Genomic DNA, 22,728 nt, shown 5'->3' with positions numbered 1-22,728 from the left:
AATTGTTTTATTTTTTAAATTTATTTATGTTTTATTTTATATTCGAGAGAGAAAAAGAGAGAGACAGAGTGCAAGCAGGGGAGGGGCAGAGAGTTGGAGATAGAATCCGAAGCAGACTCCAGGCTCTGAGCTGTCAGCACAGAATCCGATACGGGGCTCGAACCCACGAACTGTGAGATCATGACCTGAGCTGAAGCTGGACACTTAACTGACTGATTTTTTTTTTAAGTAGTATTCATGCCCAGCACGAAGACCCCAACGCTGGGCTCAAACCCATGACCCTGAGATCAAGACCTAAGCTGAAATGAAGAGTCAGATGCTTAGGGCACCTGGGTGGCTCAGTAGGTTAAGCGTCCGACTTTGGCTCAGGTCATGATCTTGCAATTTGTGGGTTCGAACCCTGTGTTGGGCTCTGCTCTGACAGCTAACTCAGAGCCTGGAACCTGTCTTCGGATTCTCTGTCTCCCTCTCTCTCTGACCCTCCCCTGCTCACGCTTGTCTCTCTCTCTCTCTCTCAAAAAATAAATAAAACATTAAAAAGAAAAAGAGTCACATGCTTAACTGACCGAGCCACCCAAGTGTCCCAGCATTTTGAAGGATTTTGGTGGAGATTTAGAAAGACTAGAAGGAGAGACTGTGTTCCAGAAGAAACCACTCCTTCCAGCAAGAGAAAGCTGATCAATTCAGAAGTGAGAGCCCGGGGGTCGTCCGGGGGCTCATTAGGTAGAACATGTGACTCTTGATCTTGGGGTCACTGAGCTGAAGCCCCACGATGAGCACAGAGCTTACTTAAAAAAATAGAATAAGTGAGAGTCTGGAACCCAGGATGGGAGTGGGTAAAATGTGTGAAAGATAAACCTGGACGGGTCAACTAGACCATTTGTGAAGGGTCAAGGAGCTCACCCTGCAGGCGACGGGGTGTGAAGGTGAGAGCAAAGGAGGAGATGAATAGGCTCCTACTTAAGTGTTAAGAAAACACCTGTGAAATTAAAGGTCACACATTAACTGTCAACCACATAACAGATGCGTGGACAGCATGCCAGGCAGAGGGCAGAGCATCTATTCATTAACTCATTTATTAAAAAAAGTTTTTAAATATTTATTTAGTTTTGAGGCAGAGAGAGAGAGGGAGAGAGAGAGAAAGAGCAGGGGAGGGGCAGAGAGAGAGGGAGACATAGACTCCCAAACAGGCTCCAGGCTCAGAGCTGTCAGAGCCTGATGTGGGGCTCAGACTCACAGACTGCGAGATCATGACCTGTGCCGAAGTCGGTCACTTAACCAACTGAGCCACGAAGGCACCCCTAAAAATATATTTTTTAAGTAACCTCTATCCCCATCACGGGGCTTGAACTCACGATCCTGAGATCAAGAGTCCCATGCTCTGACTGAGCCAGCCAGGAGCCCCTCATTAACTCACTTATTCACCAGAATTATTATTATTATTATTATTATTGTTATTTTTTAAACTTTTTTTAATGTTTTATTTATTTTTGATAGAGAGAGAGAGACAGAGCATGAGAGGGGGAGGGGCAGAGAGAGAAGGAGACACAGAACCAGAAGCAGGCTCCAGGCTCTGAGCTAGCTGTCAGCACAGAGCCCGACGCGGGGCTTGAACCCACGAACGTGAGATCTGACCTGAGCTGAAGTCGGAGGCTTAACCGACTGAGCCACCCAGGCGCCCCAATCCTGTTTATTTAAAATTAGGGGTGCCTGGGTGGCTCAGTAGATTGAGTGTCTGACTTCGGCTCAGGTCATGATCTCACAGCTTGTGGGTTCGAGCCCAGCATCAGGCTCTGTGCTGACAGCTCGGAGCCTGGAGTCTGCTTCGGATTTGGTGTCTCCGTCTCTCTCTGGCCCTTCCCTGCTCGCACTCTCTCTCTCTTAAAAATAAATGAATGTTAAAACTTTTTCTTAATAAAAAAATTAAAAAAATAATAAAACTAGAACAAGCAGGAAGCCATATGGGGTGGAGGTGGCCGACGGCAGAGGTGACCTCGGTCTTGACCATGTATGCTGGCCCGGTGCTGTATGGGAATGGAAACTTGGCAGATGGGAGCCTCCCTCTCCCTGCTCCTTTCAGAACTTAGAGTCTGCCCGGAGAGACAGAGTAAGCAAGCACTTACAAATAAAAGAATTGCAAAATGTGAAAAGCATCTTGGGCAGCTGGGATGGGTCTCCTTCCGTACGGAAGTCAGACACAGGCTCTCAGGGATTCTCACTGTACAAATGTGTCCATATAATAAACTACTGCTCAGATTTCAAGCCAGGAGCCGTGCTGTTCAGGTGTATGATTATTGGATCCTTCAAAGAAGTCTACCATTTAATGCCCATTTTCCAGGCTGGCTCACTGAGACTCAGCTCCCAGTCTTCCAGAAGCCGAGGGGCAGCGGCTGCTGTTTGTGGTCCTTGTTGGGGCTTAAGCTGGGGGGCACGGCATGCTGTACAACCTCCCAGAACCCTCCCTAGGACATTTCAGGCTCTGGGAATTTGTGTTGTTAAAGAGCCTCTCAGATTAAAACGAAAACAAAACAAAAAAAGTTAAGTCCCATCAGTTTAATAACAATTTAAAAATCCTCAAATCGGAAATCTGAGTGGGGCAGGGAAGAGGGCCCTGGGTCAGAGATGAAGGGTCAGTGGGTCTTGTAAGTCACCAGCAGTGACTAGACCCAGCTCATCAGTCTCCAACTCTGGGATTTCCTTTCTGCTGGTGGCAAAGGGGAGGCTCCAGGATCCACTCCTGCGGAGCGCTTCAGGGGCTCCCGGTGCTCAAACTTGACAGTGACCCTCGCTTGGTGCCTCACTGGGCCCTCGTGCACACTGCGGGGGCCCTGACCTGTAGCCCCAGGGGGGTTCTGAAAGTAGATGCAGGGCTGGGGCCGGGGCGCCACTGCCCTGACTGGGGCCAAGTGTGTGCGTTGAGCCCCTCCCCGCGCCACTGCCTCCTCCGGGATGCCCGCCGGTTGGCTCCCGGCCAACGGGCTCAAGTTAGCTTGAGGGGTAGGTTCCCTGGTGGCAGGGGTGCCCAGGGGCAGCTGCAGCAAGCGGAGTCCCCAGTCCCGGCCTGGCAGGACCCAACCCCTCCCAACCTATCTGCTCGCCCTTTGTGCCCTGCACAAAGTCTTCTCTGTCTCCTCAGGTACTTTTTATCATTGGAGTCCCCTTCACACTTCCTCCTTTTTGTGGATGCCCAGCTAGATCTGCCCAGTGGTATGTTGATAAAAAAGACTCTAGTGGGGAGGGGCTAGGAGGGGGCTCTGATTTGTCACCTATCAATTTCCTTCCTCCGGCGCCCTTGGTGCAGCGGGTGTAACATCTGGGGCAGCTGCAGCCACTCTGACCACAAGAGGAGTGCAGCGCCCCCCACATCCACTACCACGGAGCTAGGACGTGGGAGAACGTGGTTCCCTGTAGCTCCTGGAGCCGCCCTACCTTGGGATGTCTTGGGTTGGGAGGTAATACTTTCCTGACTAAGCCTTTTTTTTTTAAGTTCAGTTTGAGAGTGTACGAGCATGTGTGTGCACACCAGTGGAGAAGGGGCAGAGGGAGAGGGAGAGACAGAAGCCCAAACAGGCTCCGTGCTGTCAGTGCAGAGCCCGATGCAGGGCTCGAACTTACGGATGATGAGATCATGACCTGAGCCAAGATCAAGTCGCTTAACCGACTCTGCCAGCTAGGCGCCCCCCAGTAAGCCTCTCTGTCCTTGTGGCTGAGATCCCGCTGGCGTGTGTGCGTGCGCGTGCGTTCACACGGGGCACATCAGGAGAGGACAAGAGGGTGCCAGGCTGGAGTCTCTCAGACATTATGTTTGAATTGAATTTTAAAGAACGAGGAAGACTTGAGGCCCTGCATGGCTCAGTCGGTTAAGCGTCCGACTCTTCATTTCGGCTCAGGTCATATTGTCCTGTTTGGGAGTTCGAGCCCTACATCAGGCTCTGCACTGAAAAAGGGGAACCTCCTTGGGATTCTGTCTCCTCTGCCCTTTCCTGACTTGTGCTCTCTCTCTCTCAAAAATAAATGAACTTTAAAAATAAAATGAAACAACTTAAAAAAAAAGACTGAGGAGGGGACTTTAGCAGGTGAATTGGGGGTGAGGCTTCAGAGGGAACAGTATGTGCAAAGACAGACGCATAGAAGGTTCCAGAAAGTGTATTTGGATGGAACCGGAGGATAAAGCAGACCTGGGAGCTGTAGGACAAGGCCAGAAAGGGTGTGGGGGAGGGCAGGCAATGCCCCCCACATGAGGCTGCGGGGCTGGAACCTGACCCTGGGGCAGGGTTGGCTCCAGGGCCCTTCTGGGGCTGTGTGGGGGAGGGGCGGAGGCAGCCACAGCTGGAAGCCAGGGGCCTAGTTACCAGGGAATCTGCTAGGCTGAGGACTGCTGCCCTTCATACCCCGCCAAGGGGAAGACCCCGCCGCTGAGGCACTGGTGGTCCCACAAAGGTAGGGAAAGCTCTCGAAGGACCACTCAAGCCTCGCCAACCCGCAGAGGCTGGGCAGCAGGCGGAACTCAGCAGCTGTGGGGACACAGAGTGGCCCCAACTTGGCCCCAGCCATCTGGGAGGCAGGCACGAAGCAGACCCTCCACGAGAGGGAGGGGGCTTCCCTAAGTTAGGGGGACCCAGTGAGGGCCCCCAAATAGAGCTGAGAAGGTAGGTCCTTAGAGGGGATGGGCAAGAAGGGGCCGCGGACTGGGAGGCTGTGGAGGTGGGAGGTGACAGATGCAGGCCGCCTGCCCTCCCCTCCCCCAGGAGGCCACCTGCATGTGGCTGGTCCCCACAGGGGGTGGACTGAGGCTCCCATCTCCTTCCCATCAGCAGCCTCAGTAGGAACCCAGAGTGTATGTAGTGGGGGGGACGGGGGGGACCCCAGGAGGATCACAGATGTTGGGTATCCAACTGGGGCAGCTCGGGGGGCTGATCAGGAGCCTTCTTCTCTGAAGGGTCCCCATCCTTCGGGTGGTCACCGGCTGGAGCTGGGACAGGCGCGTCATCTGGAAACGGAGGGGGGAAATGGTAGCCATAGACATTCCTGCCTCTTCCTCCCTCAGACCAGGGGTCCGCTCCTGGCTCCCACCCCCGTGGGCCCGGGGCCCAGAGCACCTGTGTCCTGGCGGAACTTGAGCTGTCCCTCAGGGCCAGGGGCTGGGCCGTTCTGGCTTTGCTGCTGCTGCTTCCTTTGTTCCATTTGCAGAACGGCCTGCAGGGGTGGGGGAGATGGCACAGGCGGGAGGGGAAGGCACTGAGTCTCCGAGTTAACTTGCCCTGAACCAGTCCCTCCTCTATGGGCCTGTTTTTTTCTCCCTCTGAGTTTACCATAATAACAGTTAAAGGCGTGCCTGGGTGGCTCAACTTTGGCTCAGGTCATGATCTCAAGGTTCATGGGTTCGAGCCCCTCGTCAAGCTCTGTGCTGACAGCTCAGAGCCTGGAGCCTGCTTCTGATTCTGCGTCTCCCTCTCTTTCTCTGACCCTCCCCTGCTCGTGCTGTCTCCCTCTGTCTCTCAAAAATAAATTAAAAAAACATTAAAAAAAAAAAAAAACAGTTAAAAAGATCCAGTTCTCCCTCCTCTGTCATAGCTCAGGTTGGGACAGAAAAGCCTTCCCCGAACCCTGGCTGAGTCTAACCTCCTCCTCTTCCTCCCTTCCTGATTACAGCCCCACTGCCCTTATCCAACATGGCAGCCACAGAGCTGTCAGGGATGGGGACAACGTCTGCCGTTACTCAAGATGGCCGTCACCACGCAAGGATCTACCAGTCATCAGCACAGTGGCCACAGGCCTTCCCAGACTCTGAATACACAAGGACGAAGACCCAAGAGACTCAGAGGATGGGCCCAGCCTCCCTGGCCAGTCACCTGCTGCAGCTCTCTCTTCTGGGCCTCCAGGCGGCCCTGGGAGCGCCCTAGAGCCTCCGTCTCCTGGCTGAGGCGCTGAGCCTTGGCGTTCAGCTCTGCCTCCCGGGCGGCCAGCTCTTCCTCAAAACGCCTTAGTTCGTCCTCCGTGTAGGCAGGGTGCATCTCCACTGTCTGCCGGGGAGGGGACGGGGGCCATCAGCGGAGCGATGCCAGCCGTGGCCCGCTCACGTTCGAGGGGCTCCACTAACAGAGGAGGTCTGGGGAAGGCTGGGAGGCCTGAGCGGAAGCCGAGCAGGGGGATAGAGACCCAGGAAAGGGGAGAACAGGGACCCGGGGGCGACACTGAGACACGCCAGAGACAGAAGGAGGCAGAGACCCAGACAGTAAGAGAAGGCTTCGGGCTGGGGGGTCAGAGGTAGTCAGGACCCAGAGAGTCCCCCACGTCCTCACCTCCCAGCCCTCCCCGGTGTCCCCAAACTCCTTCCTCTGGGTGGATGCGAGGAACTCCTCCAGGGTCACCAGGCGGTCCTGGTTGGTGTCCACCTAGGGAACCAGGGTAAGTGACAGAGCTGGGCCCCCCTCAGGCCTGCCCCCACCCTCCCCATGGCCGGGGTCCCCTCCTCTCACGTTCTTCATCACGTGCTCCCTCATGCGAAGCCGCTCCTCCTCCATCTCGCGCATGTCGTCTTCTTCATTCTTTGGGTCATACACCTTCTCCAGCTGCAGGGTCAAGGGAGAGGTGGGACAGACTGAGGGGCGCGGGGCAACCTCCCTCCTAGGCTCCTCCACCTCCCAACACACAAGCAGGCAACCTCGACTTCCAGCAGTCCTCGGGGCACCCCGGCGCTCCCGGCAGCCTCTTTTTGTCCTAGGGGCTGCTGGGAGTTGTAGTTTCCCCTGAATTCACATCCAGGGGGACCTACGGGGACACGTGGCTGATTGGGCTTCATCTGCACCCATGACTTCCTAGATGCTCACCTCCTTGGTGAAGAGGGCCTCCAGCTCCTGCTCATCCAGGACACCATCGCTGTTGATATCTGAGGGGCAGACAACAAAGTATCTTGGGGGACAGAGTACAGGGTGGGTCGGGTCCCTGAGGGAGCTGCTCAAGAAGGCATTTGGGGCTGGCGTGGGCTCTGTTATCAGAGGTCAAGTATCCTTGGGTGATATCCTTCCAGGTTCAGCATCCCATTGGCCCACTGTAGGTCAGCCCGATCCCTACCAACCGGGGTCCCAAGAATGGAATAAATGGAAGGTGGGCTTCACCGGGACTGTTCCTAAGGCAGTTGTCACTCGAGACGATTTGGTCCCTAACACCTGGTGATCTGGGCACAGGATCAACCCCGTTGGCCAGGCTCCAGGGTGTCAGGGGCCTCTGCCTCCCAGACAACCAGGCCAGAGGCCCCTCCACCTGCCTTTCCGGTTGCACAGCCACACGGGCCACGTTCACGGTCTCCCCTCCTCTGCTCACTCAGATCAGCACCCACCCTGGTCCTTCAGAGATGGCCACGGACTCTGACCTCGCAAATCCAATGGTTAATTTTTTTCAAGATTTTATTTGTAAGTGATCTCTACACCCAACGTGGGGCTCAAACATATAATCCCGAGGTCAACAGCTGCATGCTCCACCAACTGAGCCGGCCGGGTGCCTCGCTGATGGTTAACTTTTAACTCACATTTTATGGGACTTTCTGCCCTTGGCTTCTAGGACATCATTCTCTTTTCTCCAGATGCCCCTCATTCTCCTTCACTGGCTCCGTCCTCCTGAATGCTACGTATTGGTGCACCCCAGGGCTGAGTCCTGGGACCTCTTGTCTAGCTAATCTTCAAGTCCAATATGGTAGCCACTAGCTGTATAGTCTATTTACATGTAATTATTATTACTCTTTTAAGTAGGCTTCATGCCCAGCATGGGGCCCAGTGCGAGGCTTGATCTCACAACCCTGAGAGTAAGACCTGAGCTGAGATCAAGAGTCAGCTGCTCAAGGGGTGCCTGCGGGGCTTAGTCAGTTGAGCATCTGGCTTCAGCTCAGGTCATGATCTCATGGTTCGTGGGCCCCTTCGAGCCCCATGTCAGGCTCTGTGCTGACAGCTCAGAGCCTGGAGTCTGTCTTCAGATTCTGTGTCTCCCTCTCTCTCTGGCCCTCCCCTGCTCATGCTGTCTCTGTCTCTCTAAAAACATTAAAAAAAAAAAAGTCAGATGCTCAACCGACTGAGCCACCCAAGGCACCCCTAAATTTAAACAGAATAAGATAAAAATGTCAGTTTATCAGTCCCACTTGCTACATGTCGAGCATTCAGTAGCCACAGGTAGCTGGTGGCAGCCATATTGGACAGGACGGAACATTCTCCATCATCACAAAAATAGGTTGATGGGCCAGCGCTTTTCAGATGGGTCTCTCCAATCCCTTGGCTTCCAGTGCCATCCATGAGCTGCCTCCACCCCTGAATATCCGACCCCCAACTCTCATCTCCATGTGAATGTCCAACAGACCTCTCCAATTTGACCTCAACGGACAAGGCTCCCAATTTCCCCTGCCAAATATGTTTGCTCTTCCTTGTGCACCCTTCCGGTTGCTGAGGCCAAACACCTTGGAGTCACCCTTGCCCCTTCTGTTCACTCATACCCTTATCCAGTCCATCTTTGAGTCCTACCAGCTTGACTATCCAGATAAATCCAGAATCCAACCACGCTTCCCTACTTCCCGTGGGGCAGCCACCAGCGCCTCCAGCCTTCTCCTGGCTTTGGCCTTGGCCCCGGAAAGCCCGTCCTCCACATAAGCAGCCAGCTGGATGCTGTCAACCCTTAAGGCAGATTGAGTGTCAGTTCCCCACTCAAAACCCTTTTGTGGTGTCTGATCCCAGAGAGGATAAAATCCAAATTCCTTACCCCGGCCAGAAGGCTGGGAGCACGCTGGCTGCTGTTACCTTGGAAACCCACACTCACTCTTCCCTGTGTGTCTGCTGTTCCCTCCACCTAGAACACTCTTCCCCCCAATATCCTCAAGGCTCAACGTCCTTCACTGAAGTATACGCTCTCTAGAGCGGCACCGCCCAATGCGGCAGCCACGGGCCACAGGGGACACACGAGACTTCCATGAATAACAACCACATACAATGAGAAATTCCTCAACATGAGGCGAAATGAAACAAGCCGGTCACACAAAGACAGATACTAGAGGATTCCATGTAGACGGAGTAGCAAGAGCAGTCAAATCTGCAGAGGCAGAAACAAGAAGGCGTCCAGGGGCGGCGGGGAAGAATAACAGGGAGCTGTTGCTGAGCAGAAGAGTTTTCGTTGTGAAAAAAGTTCTGGCGATTGGATGCCCACCGAGAGTGTCCTTAACACTACCGAGCCGCACGCTTACGGAGCGCTTAAGACGGTGCATTTAATGTTAAGTGTATTCTACGACAATTACAAGTTAAAAAGAATTTCTGCCTCACCGCTGCACAGATTCCAGTTCCTCGGTCCTTTGAAGAGCTCAGCAGCCACATGGGGTGCTAGACACCCAGGCCCTTCACCCTGCTGCCCTCCTTCCGAGGGTATTTACACTCCCTGGTTTCTGAGTCACTGAAATACAGTGTGATCTGTTGGCCCGATCACTGGCTCTGTGAGAACGGGGGGACTTTGTTTTGTTCACAGCGGTATCCATGGGGTCTCCATCAAGCTTGGTATTTAGAGAGAGCTTAGTAAATGTTTGCTGAATGAATCAGTCAGGCCCCTGCTGACCGCCTGCAGCTTCTGGGACAGGGGCCTAGGCACATCTGAGATGGCCTGGCAACTCCAAGCTATGTTTCTAGATGGGTTGAACAGAATGAAGGGGACCTAGGTCCCTGGGAGCAATTAGGGGGCGGCCCACCCTTGGCAATATGGCTCCTGGCAGGGACCGGGGCTTCTGGGCTGCTGTGGAAGGGGGGCCCAGGCCTGGCCCAAGCCTGGATTGCTTACTTGGTGGACATCGGCCAGTTCTGAGAACCGAGAAGTCTGGTGTATCCCGGAAAAGAGGCCTAGCTCTTCTCTCGAAGATCCTAGCCATGCGGAGGGGTGCAGCCTTCCAGACCAGCAGGAGAGATGGGCTCAGGTCTCTTTGGCCTGCCTAGGCCCCACTGCCTAAGCCCCCTCTTTAGTATTCAGGCCTCAGAAAAGTCAGAGGCTAAGAGCTCAGCCTGGGTCTTGGGGCTCCCTCCCCACCTTACCATGCAGTATGAAGAAGGTCTTGGGGTTAAACCTGTTGGGGTCCAATCCATCCAGCTCCTCCCACACCTCCTTCAACTGGGCTTGGCTACCCTGTGGAAGGGAGAGTCAGGGGCTCATGAGCAAGAAGTCTGGGTCTGCCCCCATCCTTCAAATGTCATTGCCCTCAAGGAAGAATGGTAAACAAGCAAACCCCAAAACTACAACTCCCAGGAGCCCCTGGAGTGACTGGGCATACTTAAAGGGGCTTTTGGCCTCAGGGCCTGCTGGGAGTTGTAGTTCTTTAGCTACTTGTTCATCTTAGGGTGCTTGGAGAATTGAACTTGGTCGTGGGGTGGGCACAAAAGGGGGTCCTTACAGGTACATTGACTTTGGGGTGCTCTCGGTGCCGCCGCTGTTGCTCTTCCAGCTTCCTCTCTGCCTCCTTTCGCTGTTCCTCTCCCAGTGACTCCAGATAACGGCGTCTCTCATGCTCCTTGAGCATCTCGTAGCGTTTGAATTCTTCATGATGGGCTGCGTCGTACTGCGCAAGGTCTCGGGTAGCCTGGGGAAAAGCAGATGGTCATTGTCATCTCATTGCCACGCACAGGCCCCAACCGTCAACCTCTAAATCCCAAGCCCTCAGCCTTGAACCTGGTCAAGGGCCGCCCCAACCTCTATCCAGTCCTGGGTTCCACGTCCTTGATCTCTGTGACCTACTCTTGCCCCATAACACAGCCGCCTCTATTTGTTCAGAAGAGATTAGGATGGTTACATGCTAATGATTTTTTTTTTTAAGTTTATTTAAGTAATTGCTACACCCAACCCGGGACTCAAACTCACGACCCTGAGAGCAAGAGTCGCTCTCTCTTCTGATTGAAACAGCCAAGGACTCTTTGGCTTTAACCCATCTGTTTTAAGTCCTCCATAATCTTAAGATCTTAGAAGAACAGGGGCACCTGCCTGGCTCAGTCGGTGGACTCTTGATCTGGGGGTTGTGAATTTGAGTCCTACATTGGGTACAGAGATCACTTGAAAATAAAATAAAGATCTTTGAGGAATAAGCAATAAGGAACAATATAATAAGAAGACCACAGAGGGTGATAAAGAACCCTGGGTCTCTAACTGTGTTGCCCAGGGTTCAAATCTAGGCTCTGGTGTGTGAATAAATTCCACTAGGCTGTGTGATCTTGGGCTAGTTACCTGAGCCTCTCTGTGCCTCCATTTCTTCCCCTGTAAGCTGGAAACAGCGACACTACACTGGACTGAATTGTATCCACCCAGAAAATTCATGTCCACCCAGAATGTTGGAATGTGAACTTATTTAGAAATAGGACATTGTAGATTTAATTAGTTACAATGAGGGCCTCACCAGATTAGAGTCGGCTCTAAGCCAAGCTCTAAGCCAAGTGAGTGTTGTCTTTATAAGAAGGACACAGAGAAGGTACACGGGGACACATGGAGAACACCATGTGACAATGGAGGCAGAGGCTGGAGTGACGTGTCTACAAGCTGGAGAAGGCCGGTGGCTTCCAAAAGACGGAAGAGACAAGGAGTAGGTTTCCCCCTATAGCCGCTAGAGAGAACAGCTCTGCCAAGACCAAGGTTTTGGCTCAGGGATACTGATTTTGGATTACTGGCCTCCAGAACGGAGAGAGAATACATTTTTGTTGTTTTTTAATTTTTAAAAAATTTTAAGTCATCTCTACACCCAACGTAGAGTTGCGTTTTCTAAGGACTCACAACACCCAGATCAAGAGTTGCGTTTTCTAAGGACGGAGGCAGCCAGATGCCCCCATCTCTGCTGCTTTAAGCTACTGAGTCTGTGGTCATTTGTTACGGCAGCCACAGCAAACTAACACACCCAAAAAGACCCTTCTTGGCTTCTGATCTACACTATAAGATAAGAATTTCAAGTTGTTTCCAGCTACTAAGCTTGTGGTAAGTCGTTTCCGGGCAGCGCAGGGAACAGACACAGCATTCTGTGGGGAACAGAAGGTCCAGCAGGGTTCTCAGCCTGGGGAGACTGTGGCCCACAGGATGCCATGGTCAATGTCTGAGGGCATTTCTGGTTGCCACAAGGTCTGCAGCTGTCGAGTGGGTAGAGACCAGGGATGCGGAAAACACTGTACAATGTGGGGGCCTGGGTGGTCAGTCGGTTAAGCGTCCAAGTTTGGCTCAGGTCATGATCTCACAGTTTGTGGCTTTGAGCCCCGCATTGGGCTCTGTGCTGACAACCCGGAGCCCAGAGCCTGCTGTGGATTCTGTGTCTCCCTCTCTCTGTGCCACTCCCTTACTTGCGCTCTGTCTCTCTCTCTCAAAAATAAACATAAAAATTAAAACAATTTTTTTAAAACATCACACAACGCGCAAGATTTCTCTCACAAGACTTCAGCACCAAATGTCAGGAGTGCTAGGTTGAAGAGTCTGGCTGGTGAACTTGGCTGGCAGACGCAAGGAGCCCAGTGAGGAATTGGTGGTGAGAAATGATGAGAATTTAAACTAGGAGAATGACAGCGGGACTGTAGAAAATGGACAGTTTCTGGGATGTTTTACAAATAAGTGGCAAAAACATCCCTTAGGAACAGAGTCCAATGCCAGGAACAGACTCAATGGCTGCTATTTTCTCCATGGCCACTAGGTGGAGCTCCAGTAGAAGCCAGAAAACCAGGTTCAGTTCAGCTGGAGGGAGCGGTTTCGTGCTGAGGGTGCTGGGGACCCGGGAAACAGGGGAGAGGCAGGGGCAGGTCTGGGCATCCCCTTCCACTCCCGAACCCTGAAGCCCTTGGCCTTCCTCATGAGGCTGGGCTGGAGATCCCATTTCTCAGATAAGGACTCTATTACGTCCTATGCCTGCTGTAGCAAATTATCATAAATTTGGTGGCTTAAAACAATACACATTTAGGGGTGCCTGGCTGGCTCAGAGGTAAAGCGTAGGACTTTTGCTTTCAAGGTTGTGAGTTCAAGGCCCACCCTGGGTGTGGAGATGAAAGCAAGCAAGCAAGGTCCCATCTCTCTGCCCCTCACTCACTTGTGCTCTCTCTCTCAAAAAAAAAAAGAAGAAGAAAAAGTTTGTACACGGTGTGACATCTTTGGTGGGAGGCCATTGTTCTGCCACGCACAAGGACACAGAGGGGACAGCCCTATGCCCCTCACCCCAAGTCATATGGGAAGGACAAAGTGTAGGAGGGATTTGAAACCAGGTCTGAACGGAGCCAAGCCCATCAGCCTGTATTTCCGTTTTCGCAGAATCAGGGGAGGCCTTTGGGGCACCACCCGGGGCTCTGAGAACACCAGGCAGGGGTGAGTGGGCTCGCGTCCCAGGCTCCCTTCCCTGCTCCCCTGCCACCAAGCCCCGCTCTCCGTCCTCTGCCTGCAGGCCTCTACACGGCTACCGTCTGAATGAGCAGCTCCAGGTCCCGGGCCTCGAACGTGTGCTGATTCTGGGGGTCCAGGTGTTCAAACTGCTTCAGGAGGCTCAAGTGATCCAGCTGCACATCTGGGTGAGGGACACGGAGTAAACACACAAAACAGCAACCACAAAAACCCCCAAAGGAACACTTCATGGAGTGTTCTTCCTTTTAAAATCCCTGTCCTGGGGCGCCTGGGGGAGTCTCAGTCGGTTAAGCGGCAGACTTCGGCTCAGGTCATGATCTTGCAGTTCGTGGGTTCGAGCCCTGCGTCGGGCTCTGTGCTGACAGCTAGCTCAGAGCCTGGAGCCTGCTTCAGATTCTGTGTCTCCCTTTCTCTCTGACCTTCCCCTATTCACACTGTCTCTCTTTCTCTCTAAAAAATAAATAAAACATTAAAAATTAAAAAAAAATTTAAAAAAAAGCCCCAAGAAACAAGATCCCAGCAGAGGGAAACACATAGGGTCAAGGTCCAGAGATGGCAGAGACGTGGCAGAGATGTGGCGCTAACTAAAAGTGCTGACAGGAGAGGCGTGGGGAGAGGGCATCTGTGAGCCGCAGGGACGGTGTGGACTTGGTCCCGTGAACACTGGGGAGCCATGGTGGGCTCTAAGCAGAGGAGGGACAGGACCCGGATTTGGTGCTGTCGTGGGCCATGTAACAGCCCCCAAGATGCCCACGCCCTCATCCCAGACCCTGTGGACATGTCACATGGCGAAAGGGACTTTGCAGAGCTGTGATTGAGTCAAGGATCTTGGGATGGAGAGATCATTCCCAACTACCCAGGGCACCCAATGTAATCGTAAGGGTCCCCACAGGAGAAAGGCAGGGGGAGACCCGACTGCAGCAGAAGACCACGAGACAGGACACAAGTGCTACACGGCCGGCTGGCTCTGGGGAAGGGGGACAGGCCACCCGCCAAGGAACACAGCTCGGGCAGCTGGAGAAGGTGATAAAACTGGCTCTCCCCCAAGCCTCCGGAAGGAACGTGGCCCTGAGGACACCTCGATTTTCGCCCCGTGACCCTGACTTCAGAGTCTGATCTCCAAACCGCGAGGGAACCCGTGTGTGTGTCGGAAGCTGCTGTTTGTGCTAATTTGCTACAGTGGCTGCGGGAAACCGACAGAGGCGTTTCCAGTGTCCCACAGGCTGCTGTGCGGGGAAACAGAACAAACAGTGTGGTGGCAGGGAGCCGGGGGAGGAGGCGACGACAGGGACCCAAGCGGGACCCAAAGGGCAGCAACGGATGTGAGCCGTGGTCAGATTCTGGAGACTTCTCAGCTGCTGAAGGGACAAGAGTCGAAGCACACAGCCGGGTGCGAGGGACACGATAAGCCGCCAATTCCCAGGAGGGATTTTCCTCTTTAGTGATGAGGGAAATGTCTAATTTACTAGAGATCAAATAGGACTCTGAAACCCGCATGAGGTGAGCCCTGCTTCTCTCTCTCTCTCTCTCTCTGTGCCTCACTCCCTTGTGCCTCCACTCCCCTCAAAAATGAATAAACAGGGGCGCCTGGAGGCTCAGTTGGTTAAGTGTTAGACTTTGGCTCAAGCCATGATCTCATGGTTCGTGGGTTCGAGCCCTGCGTCGGGCTCTGTGCTGACAGCTCGGAGCCTGGAGCCTGCTTCAGATTCCGTCTCCCTCTCTCTCTCTGCCTCTCCCCTGCTTGTGCTCTCTCTCAAAAATAAATAAACAAACATTAAAATAAAAGTCATTGTGTGGGATCTTAGAATCTAAAACTGTCTTTCTCCTCCACGTATATTTCTTTTGTCTTTTTCAAAGACAAATCATTAAAACTATAAAATATAATCTCAGATACAAATGCCTTCCCAGGGGGGGAGACAGAGAATAACAAAGTAAGGAAAAAAACAGTGCACCCTTTGAAACTTCCTGACTTTGATGGCCCATTGTGGCTATGTAGGACAATGTGGTGTTTTGGAGGAGAATCACACTGGAAGAGGGGAAAGAGATACAGTCTGTGAGGAATTTGCAAATGTGAATGAAAGGCAGATAGAAAAAAGCTGACACCTGGAGAATGTGGGTTAAGGGTATTCAGGAGCTTTTTGCACAGTTCTTGCAACTTTTTTTCTAGAAGTCTGAAGTTACATCAGAATTTTGAATCACCACGATTTAAAGAAAGCAAATAAAAGAAAGAAACTGAAAACAAAACCCAAAAAACTGGGTGGCTCAGTCGGTTAGGCATCCGACTTGGGTTCAGATCATGATCCCGCATTTGTGGGTTCAAGCCCCACATCGGGCTCTGTGCTGATGGCTCAGAGCCTGCTTCGAATTCTGTGTCTCCCTCCCTCTCGCTCTCTCTCTGCCCCTCCCAGCTCACGCTCTAGTTCTCTCTCTCAAAAATAAATAAACATTAAAAAAAACTTTAAAAAACAACAACAAAAATCCCCCACAACCTACCAACCAGTTATGTTAGCAGTAGAATGTTCTAGAAAGAAAACTAGATCGATCTTCTCTGTGTGTTTTCTGGGGCAGGGAGTGAGTCCCCCCTACCTGCCCCTGCTTACTGGGTTCCTGCTCGGCGTCCATCTTGGCCTTGAGAAGCATCCGCAGCCTTGACACCTCCTGCCGCTTCAGCTCATCCAGCTTGGTGCGGACATGATGGCTGACAAAGTCCAGCTCCCGGCTCAGCTTTCCACTCTGCCCGAAGACAAGGGGACACTGGTCAGGCTGGGGGCCTGGGAGGGGGCACACTGGGAAAGCTTGTCCTTTCTCTGCCCTCTCTGGAACCTTCTACCAGCTTTTGGATGCCTGCAAAGCTGACAGACTCCATACCCTTGGGGACAAACCCTAGCCCCTCGGCCTGACATCTGAGGCCCTGCCCACCTCTGCAGCCCCATCTCCCGTCACCCAACAAATCAGCTCGGTTCCAGCAGCACTAACAGGGCATCGGTGCCTACACTCAAGGCTCTTTCCCCCCACCTGCCCTTTGCACACGCTGGTTGGCCACTCTGCGTCGGAGTCTCTCCTACCACCGCTTTACAAGCCAAGCTGATCCTCAGTGCCCTTCAAAACTCAAAGCAGGGGCGCCTGGGGGGCTGAGCTGGTTAAGCGTCCAGCTCTTGATTTGGGCCCGGGTCATGCTCTCACCATTTTGTGAGATTGAGCCCCGTAGCAGGCTTTGTGGGGACAGTTCAGAACCTGCTTGGGATTCTCTCTCTCTCCCTCTCTCTCCGCCCCTCTCCCGCTCACACTGTCTCTCTCAAACAAATAAATAAACTCGAAAAACAAAAACCCTGAAAGCAGATGGCAACACACTGCTGATAGGGGCACCTTCTCTGAGCCCCTTCAACTGTCACTGCAGATCATGTCTGTTTCCCAGAGCTGACCCTGCCCCTCTCCTGCTCACAGCCCCCAAGCCTCCCAGTGCCCACAGGACCGAACCGCTGGGACCGGCACTCAGGATCCTACATCTCTCTCCTGCCCCATCTCCTCTCTCTTTGTGTCCGTTATAAGAAACCACTGGCAGGCAGTGGAAGGTACCAGAATGCTTTATTAAAAAATATTTTTTTTCTTACATTTTATTTTTGAGAGACAGAGTTCAAACTGGGGAGGGGCAGAGAGAGAGGGAGACAGAATCTGAAGCAGGCTCCAGGCTCTGAGCTATCAGCACAGAGCCCGACGTGGGGCTGGAACCCACGAGCCGTGAGATCATGACCTCAGCTGAAGCCGGATGCTTAACTGACTGAGCCATTGGGTGCCTCAGAATGCTTCATTTATACACCCAGTTCCCACTGTCTGAAACGCCGCCGCCGCCCCCCTCCCCCCAAAGCCGCAACTTCTACATCAGGGACCTTCCCAGTGAGATGTCAGACCTCACTTGAGGGCACCCATTTCCTAGAAACCCTCTCTCACTTGTCAGACTGGACTTGGCCCTCCCTGGGGCCTCCTCCCCCCCCCCCCCCCCCCCCCCGCAAGTACCCTCTACTATCTGTCACTGCTCAGCTGGCTTTCTTGGTCACTTGAGACTCACATGGTCTCGCCAGCCCGCAGGGGGTGTGGCCCTGGAGAGGCAGCAGTGACAGTCATATAACCTCAGCCACTGAGGTATCGACTACGGGTTAAGCCCCTTGCCGGACTCATTGGGTCTATCCCCCAGTCCTGCCTACAACCTCATTTTACAGCTGGGTAAACCGAGGCCCAAGTGGAGAAGCCACTTGTCCGAGGGCCCTCAAACAGTGAGGTAGCAGGTTGGCATGACCTCTTGCCACATCTTTTTCCTGCTCCGGACCCCAAAGCTGGGCGCCTGGGGGGCTCAGTCGGTTAAGCGTCTGACTCTTGGTTTCCGCTCAGGTCGTGGTCTCGCGGTTTTGTGAGTTCGAGCCCCACGTCCGGCTCAGCCTCCTCATTTCCTGAGAAAGGAACTGGTGTGGGAACAGAGGGTACAACTCCTCACGAAGTGCGTAAGGAGGGGTGGCTTGGAGCCGGGCACTGTCCCCCTCCCAAACCTGCCTGCCTAACCCCCTTTCCAAGGTCACTTCCCAGTTGTGTGGCCTTGGGCCAGCTTGAGGACAGGCTCCTGAGCTGGGCAGGGGAAGGGCGGGGCTCTATAGTCTCTGCTTCTGCCCATCTTTCATTGGAGGCCACATGAGAGTCCCAGGAACAGCTGGACGTTCTGGGGGACCAGGGCCATCAGTCCAGGCCCTGCGCCCTGTCCTAGGCTGAGGCATTTGGAGCCCCTTCTGGTGGCCTGCCACCACTGAACAGGGAGGCGGGGGTGAGGGTGGGGGGGCGGTGGGCAGCATCTTCTCCAAGCTGGGGTCTGGGCTCAGCCAGTTAAGCCTCTGACTCTTGATTCTGGCTCAGGTCATGATGTCACAGTTTCGTGAGTTCGAGCCCTGCCGTGGGCTCTGCGCTCCCTGCGTGGAGGCTGTTTGGGAGTCTGTCTCCCTCTTTCTCCCTGCTAGTCCGCAGCTCATGTGCTGTCTGTCTCTCAAAATAAATACTTAAAAAAAAAAAAATGAGGGGCCTCAGGAGGCCTTACAGGAGCTACAGGGGATGCTAGCCAAGTGCTCCCAACACCTCCAGGGGTTTGAATTCTTCCTGAGCACAACGTACTACACGGAACATTCCATGGAACCAGCACTGGCTTGGCAGGTCCAAGGACCACTACCCGCATGTCTCAGCCCTTTGTGTGTCTTACCCTTGGAAGATCCTAACCTGAACCCTGTAATGCAGGTTAGCCCCCGTTTTACAGAGGAGCAAACTGAGGCACGGCGAGGGCAGTCACACAGCATGCAAAGGAGCCTGTGCCATCTGCTCCCATGCTTAACCACACATTCGGTGTCCTCAGACCCCTTCCCAGCCGTGTGGCACCGAGAAGACACGCCTCCCGTGCCTCCGTTTTGTGAGGACCGGAGCTACGTGGCCCCTTGAGAGAATCCAGTCCCCTCCTGGACTCTGTTCTCCGAGCGCGCACCCTTCCTCCTCCCCCCACCGCTGAAGCTGGCTCGCGCCCAGCCGCACCTTGATGTCCTCAGCGTTGGCAGCCTGCAGTTTCTCGCGGAAATGCCCATCCGTCTCCAGCACATTGATGACTTCCTGGAGATACCGATGGTAGTACAGGCCCGTGTCCTAAGGCGACAGGGATGAACATAGCAGCTCAGCCCCCACCGTCCTCTGGCTCCTCCCTGCAGGTAGGACCCAGCCCTGTGCCCCGCCCTCCCGGCACCTGCTGAAGGGCCCAGAGACGCCCCACTTGGAGCAAGGGGCAGGCCTGTGCCCAGGGACCAAGGCTTTGGAGCCTCCTGACCCCAGTTCCAATCCCCATCTGCTCTGTAAGCGCAGGCAACCTGCCTGATCTGGGCCACAGCAGTCCTCCCTTCCGAGGCTTGCAGTGGAGACGAAGTGAAAATCACACCCAGCCCCCCACTGAGCACGGAGTGGGCACTTAGAATGGACGCATGCGTGTTTGTTGGCAAGCAGTGAAACAGACACTCATTCATCATTCGTCAAGCGCTCGGTGAGTCCCTCCGCGTGCTGAGGACCGGTACAGGGGACACGGCAGGTGACCAAGACAGACAAAAATCACTAGGCTCCTGGACCCAGACCTGCCCTGAGTAGGTCAGCACACTTCCATTATAAAATAGGCAATAAGGGGTGTCTGGGGGGCTCAGTGGGTTAAGCTTCTGACTTTGGCTCAGGTCATGATCTCACTGTCCATGAGTTTGAGCCTGAGTTGGGTTCTGTGCTGACTGCCCAGAGCCTGGAGCCTGCTTTGGATTCTCTATCTCCCTCTCTCTCTGTCCCTCCCCAGCTTGTGCTCGGTCTCAAAAATAAACAAACACTTTAAAAAAAGGCAACAAACTGGGGGAGCAGTGTCTGACTTTGGCTCAGGTCATGATCTTGCGGTTCGGGAATTGGAGCCCTGGATGGGGCTCTCTGCTGGGAGCGCAGTGCCTGCTTCTGATCCTCTTCCCCGCCCCTCTGCTCCTCCCCTGCTTTTGTGCTCTAGCTGTCTCTCAAAAATAAATAAACATTAAAAAAAATTAGGCCGGGTGGCCAGGTGGCTCAATTGGCTAAGCATCTGATTCTTATTTCGGCTCAGGTCACGATTCCAGTTTGTGGGATCGAACCCCATGTTGAGCTCTGCGCTAACACCACGGAGCCCGCTTGGGATTCTCTCTCTCTGCCCCTCACTCCCCATCTCAAAATAAATGAATAAGCACTTTAAAAAAAATGTTTATTTATTTTTGAGAGACCGAGACAGAGCATGAGTGAGGGAAGAGCAGAGAGAAAGGGAGACACAGAATCTGAAGCAGGCTCCAGAGCCTGACATGGGGCTTGAACTCAGAACAGTGAGATCATGACCTGAGCCAAAACCAGACACTTAACCGACTGAGCCACCTGGATGCCCCATGAATAAACACTTTTTAAAAATGGGCAATAAATTGGGGCCTCTGGGTACTCAGTTGGTTGAGCACTCCTGACGCTTGATTTCGGCTCAGGTCATGATCTCACAGTTTGCAAGATCGAGTCCCACATCAGGCTCTCTGCTGTCAGCACTGAGCCCACTTCAGATACCTCTGTCCGCCCCCGCCCCCCGCCTCAGCCCCTCCCTCACTCACATTCTCTCTTAAAAATAAACATTAGGGTGCCTGGGTGGCTCAGTCAGTTAAGCCTCTGACTTTGGCTCAGGTCATGATCTCACAGTTCATGGGTTGGAGCCCACATCTGGCTCTGCGCTGACAGCTCAGAGCCTGGATACTGCTTTGGATTCGGTCTCCTTCTCTCTCTACCCCTCCCCCACTAGTGCTTTGTCTCTCTCTCTCTCTCTCTCTTTTTCAAAAATAAACATTGATATTAAATAAATTAAACATTAAAAAAAAAAGAGTACCCCCTGAGGCTCTGAATAATTGGCCCCTGGGCTCACTCTGCTCAGGTCACACTGCCACCTCCATGCCCCTCCACTCACTCTGCTTTCCCTACCACACAGCCTTTGCTCGGGCTGTTCCCTCTGCCTGGAATGCTGTTCCCTGCACTTCAGATTTCAGCTCGCGACCTGACTGCCTTGACTATCACTCTGGTGTCCATTTTCAGGGAGCCCCAACGTTCATCTTCCTGGCGAGGCTAAGCTGGTCTGTGAGGGTCCGGGGCTTGGGGGAGCACTGTGCCTGGCTCACTGGAGGTGATCAAGAAATGTGTGCAGTGAACGAAGGGAAAGGGGACTCAAAGGTGTCCTGTGTCTGCAAAGATTTCACCAAACAGAGGCCTAACTCACAAGGTCGGGACGGACTGCCACAGGGGAACACGAGATGATATGTTCCAGATATAGGAACTTGCCCTTTACTGATAGGAGGTATGGGCGGATTCAGGCCACAAATCAGGACATTGGCCTTGAGTATCTTTAACATTCCAAATTCTCTAAGACCAAAGGTTCCTAGCATTTGACAAACACATGCTGGAATTAACACATGGGCAGTTTAGTGTCCCTTCCCAGGTGCTCTGTGAACTGAGAACACCCCAGTTGGCTAACACCACCTGCTCCAGGTGCTACTGGGAAATGTAGTTCTTTCCCCCTCCATTCCTGCTTGAGGGCAGGGGGGCTTAAACAAGTAGAGGTTTAGGTAGGAGGTAATGCAGATTTGTCACTTAAAATCTGATCTGATTTCCCACACCTCAGAGCCAAGGACTTAGAAATATGCAGGTTCCCCCCCACCCCCAAGTTTTTCACCACCTCAAAAGCCCCGGGACTGCAAAGAATGTCAGGCAAACTCCAGGTTGGGTCCCTGGGGGAAGTATCCCCCAGGGACGACGGGGATCCTCGGGAATTGTAGGACCACTTGCAAACACCTGGCTGGAGAGGAGGGCAGGGCCACTCACGGGGCTCTCGGTCGCAGGGCTCTCCTGCTGGGGCGTCCCCCGCTCCAGAGGCACCGCCAAAACAGCACGCAGCAGCAGCAACAGCGGTAGCAGGAGAAAGACTGCGCGGGGCCCGGAGGAAGGCATGGCGACGTGGCCTGTTGGGGGGAGAGGGGTGGATCATGCCTGTCCCAAGTCGCCTACTCCCCTGGACCCAGGAGTCTGGGCCCCCAAGCGCCGTCCCTCCCCCTCCCCCCATGGAAGAGTCAAGACTCAAACCGTCTCGTTTCCCGGGACACGGATGCCCGAACCTCCAGCTCTTCCTTCCTTAGACCCAGGAGTCCTGGCTCCCAGCACTCAGCCTCTTCGCTCAGACTCAGGAATCCGGGATCTCAGTCCCCTTCCCCAGAACCAAAGGTCCATCGCTCCCAAGCCTCCTCTTTTGCCAGGATCTACAAGTACTGGTGCTCAGTCCATCCTCCCCGAGACTCAGTTTTCCAGCTCTCTTGGACCCCTTCCTCCCACTCCTCCCCAGGACCCCGTCTAGGACCCCTCTCCTCGACCCAGCTCCTCACCTTTCCCTCACCGCAGAGGGCGTTTTCCAGGGCTCGGACCTCCGGTGCGTTCCGGTGATTTCCCCTCTAGGCCACGCCCACCTTCCCGCAGAGAACCCGCCCTCGGCGGCCTGATTGGTCCGCGCTGGCTCCAGGCCCCTTGGTCTCAGTCTAGCGGCCCGCCCCTTGTGGAAGTCTCTAGCCTGTTCTCGAAAGGCTCTTCTTTCTCGGAAGCTCTACCCCTTGACGCCGCATTTCCTGCCTTTTAGGTGAAAGGAAAGCGGAGGATTTCAAAGAGAACTACAATTCCCTGCAGGCAGGGGGAAAATGAGGCAACTTCCGCGGGCCTCCGGCCCCTTCGCCTCATGGCTGTTGTAGTTCTCCCATTTATTTTTTTCCCCAAGAAGTGGCTGCAAGT

At 53.8% G+C, this 22,728-nt stretch overlaps 1 protein-coding gene across 3 annotated transcripts; it reads right to left on the bottom strand.

The window, feature by feature from the left end:
• Positions 1-4,130: 4,130 nt before the first annotated feature.
• Positions 4,131-22,435, bottom strand: NUCB1 (nucleobindin 1). 3 transcript variants are annotated; one of them, XM_029924525.1, is made up of 13 exons: positions 22,332-22,435; positions 21,778-21,914; positions 18,922-19,029; positions 15,963-16,095; positions 13,422-13,525; positions 10,406-10,591; positions 10,050-10,140; positions 6,831-6,889; positions 6,480-6,572; positions 6,303-6,395; positions 5,853-6,023; positions 5,100-5,196; positions 4,131-4,990 (listed from the first exon to the last, which is right to left on the bottom strand). In XM_029924525.1, the coding sequence occupies exons 2-13, from the start codon at positions 21,901-21,903 to the stop codon at positions 4,875-4,877; spliced, it is 1,377 nt and encodes a 458-aa protein (XP_029780385.1). In that variant the 5' UTR covers positions 21,904-21,914; positions 22,332-22,435; the 3' UTR covers positions 4,131-4,874. The 3 variants fall into 3 exon arrangements, with proteins under 3 accessions (XP_029780385.1, XP_029780386.1, XP_029780387.1); XM_029924526.1 differs by lacking the exon at positions 22,332-22,435 and adding an exon at positions 22,036-22,259; XM_029924527.1 differs by lacking the exon at positions 22,332-22,435 and adding an exon at positions 22,068-22,259.
• Between the last annotated feature and the right edge of the window lie 293 nt (positions 22,436-22,728).

The sequence above is a fragment of the Suricata suricatta genome, chromosome 16, assembly GCF_006229205.1.
Source record: "Suricata suricatta isolate VVHF042 chromosome 16, meerkat_22Aug2017_6uvM2_HiC, whole genome shotgun sequence".
Classification (NCBI taxonomy): Eukaryota; Metazoa; Chordata; class Mammalia; order Carnivora; family Herpestidae; genus Suricata; species Suricata suricatta.
Note: the sequence above shows the minus strand (reverse complement) of the source record. Positions and strands in the feature narration are given on the sequence as shown.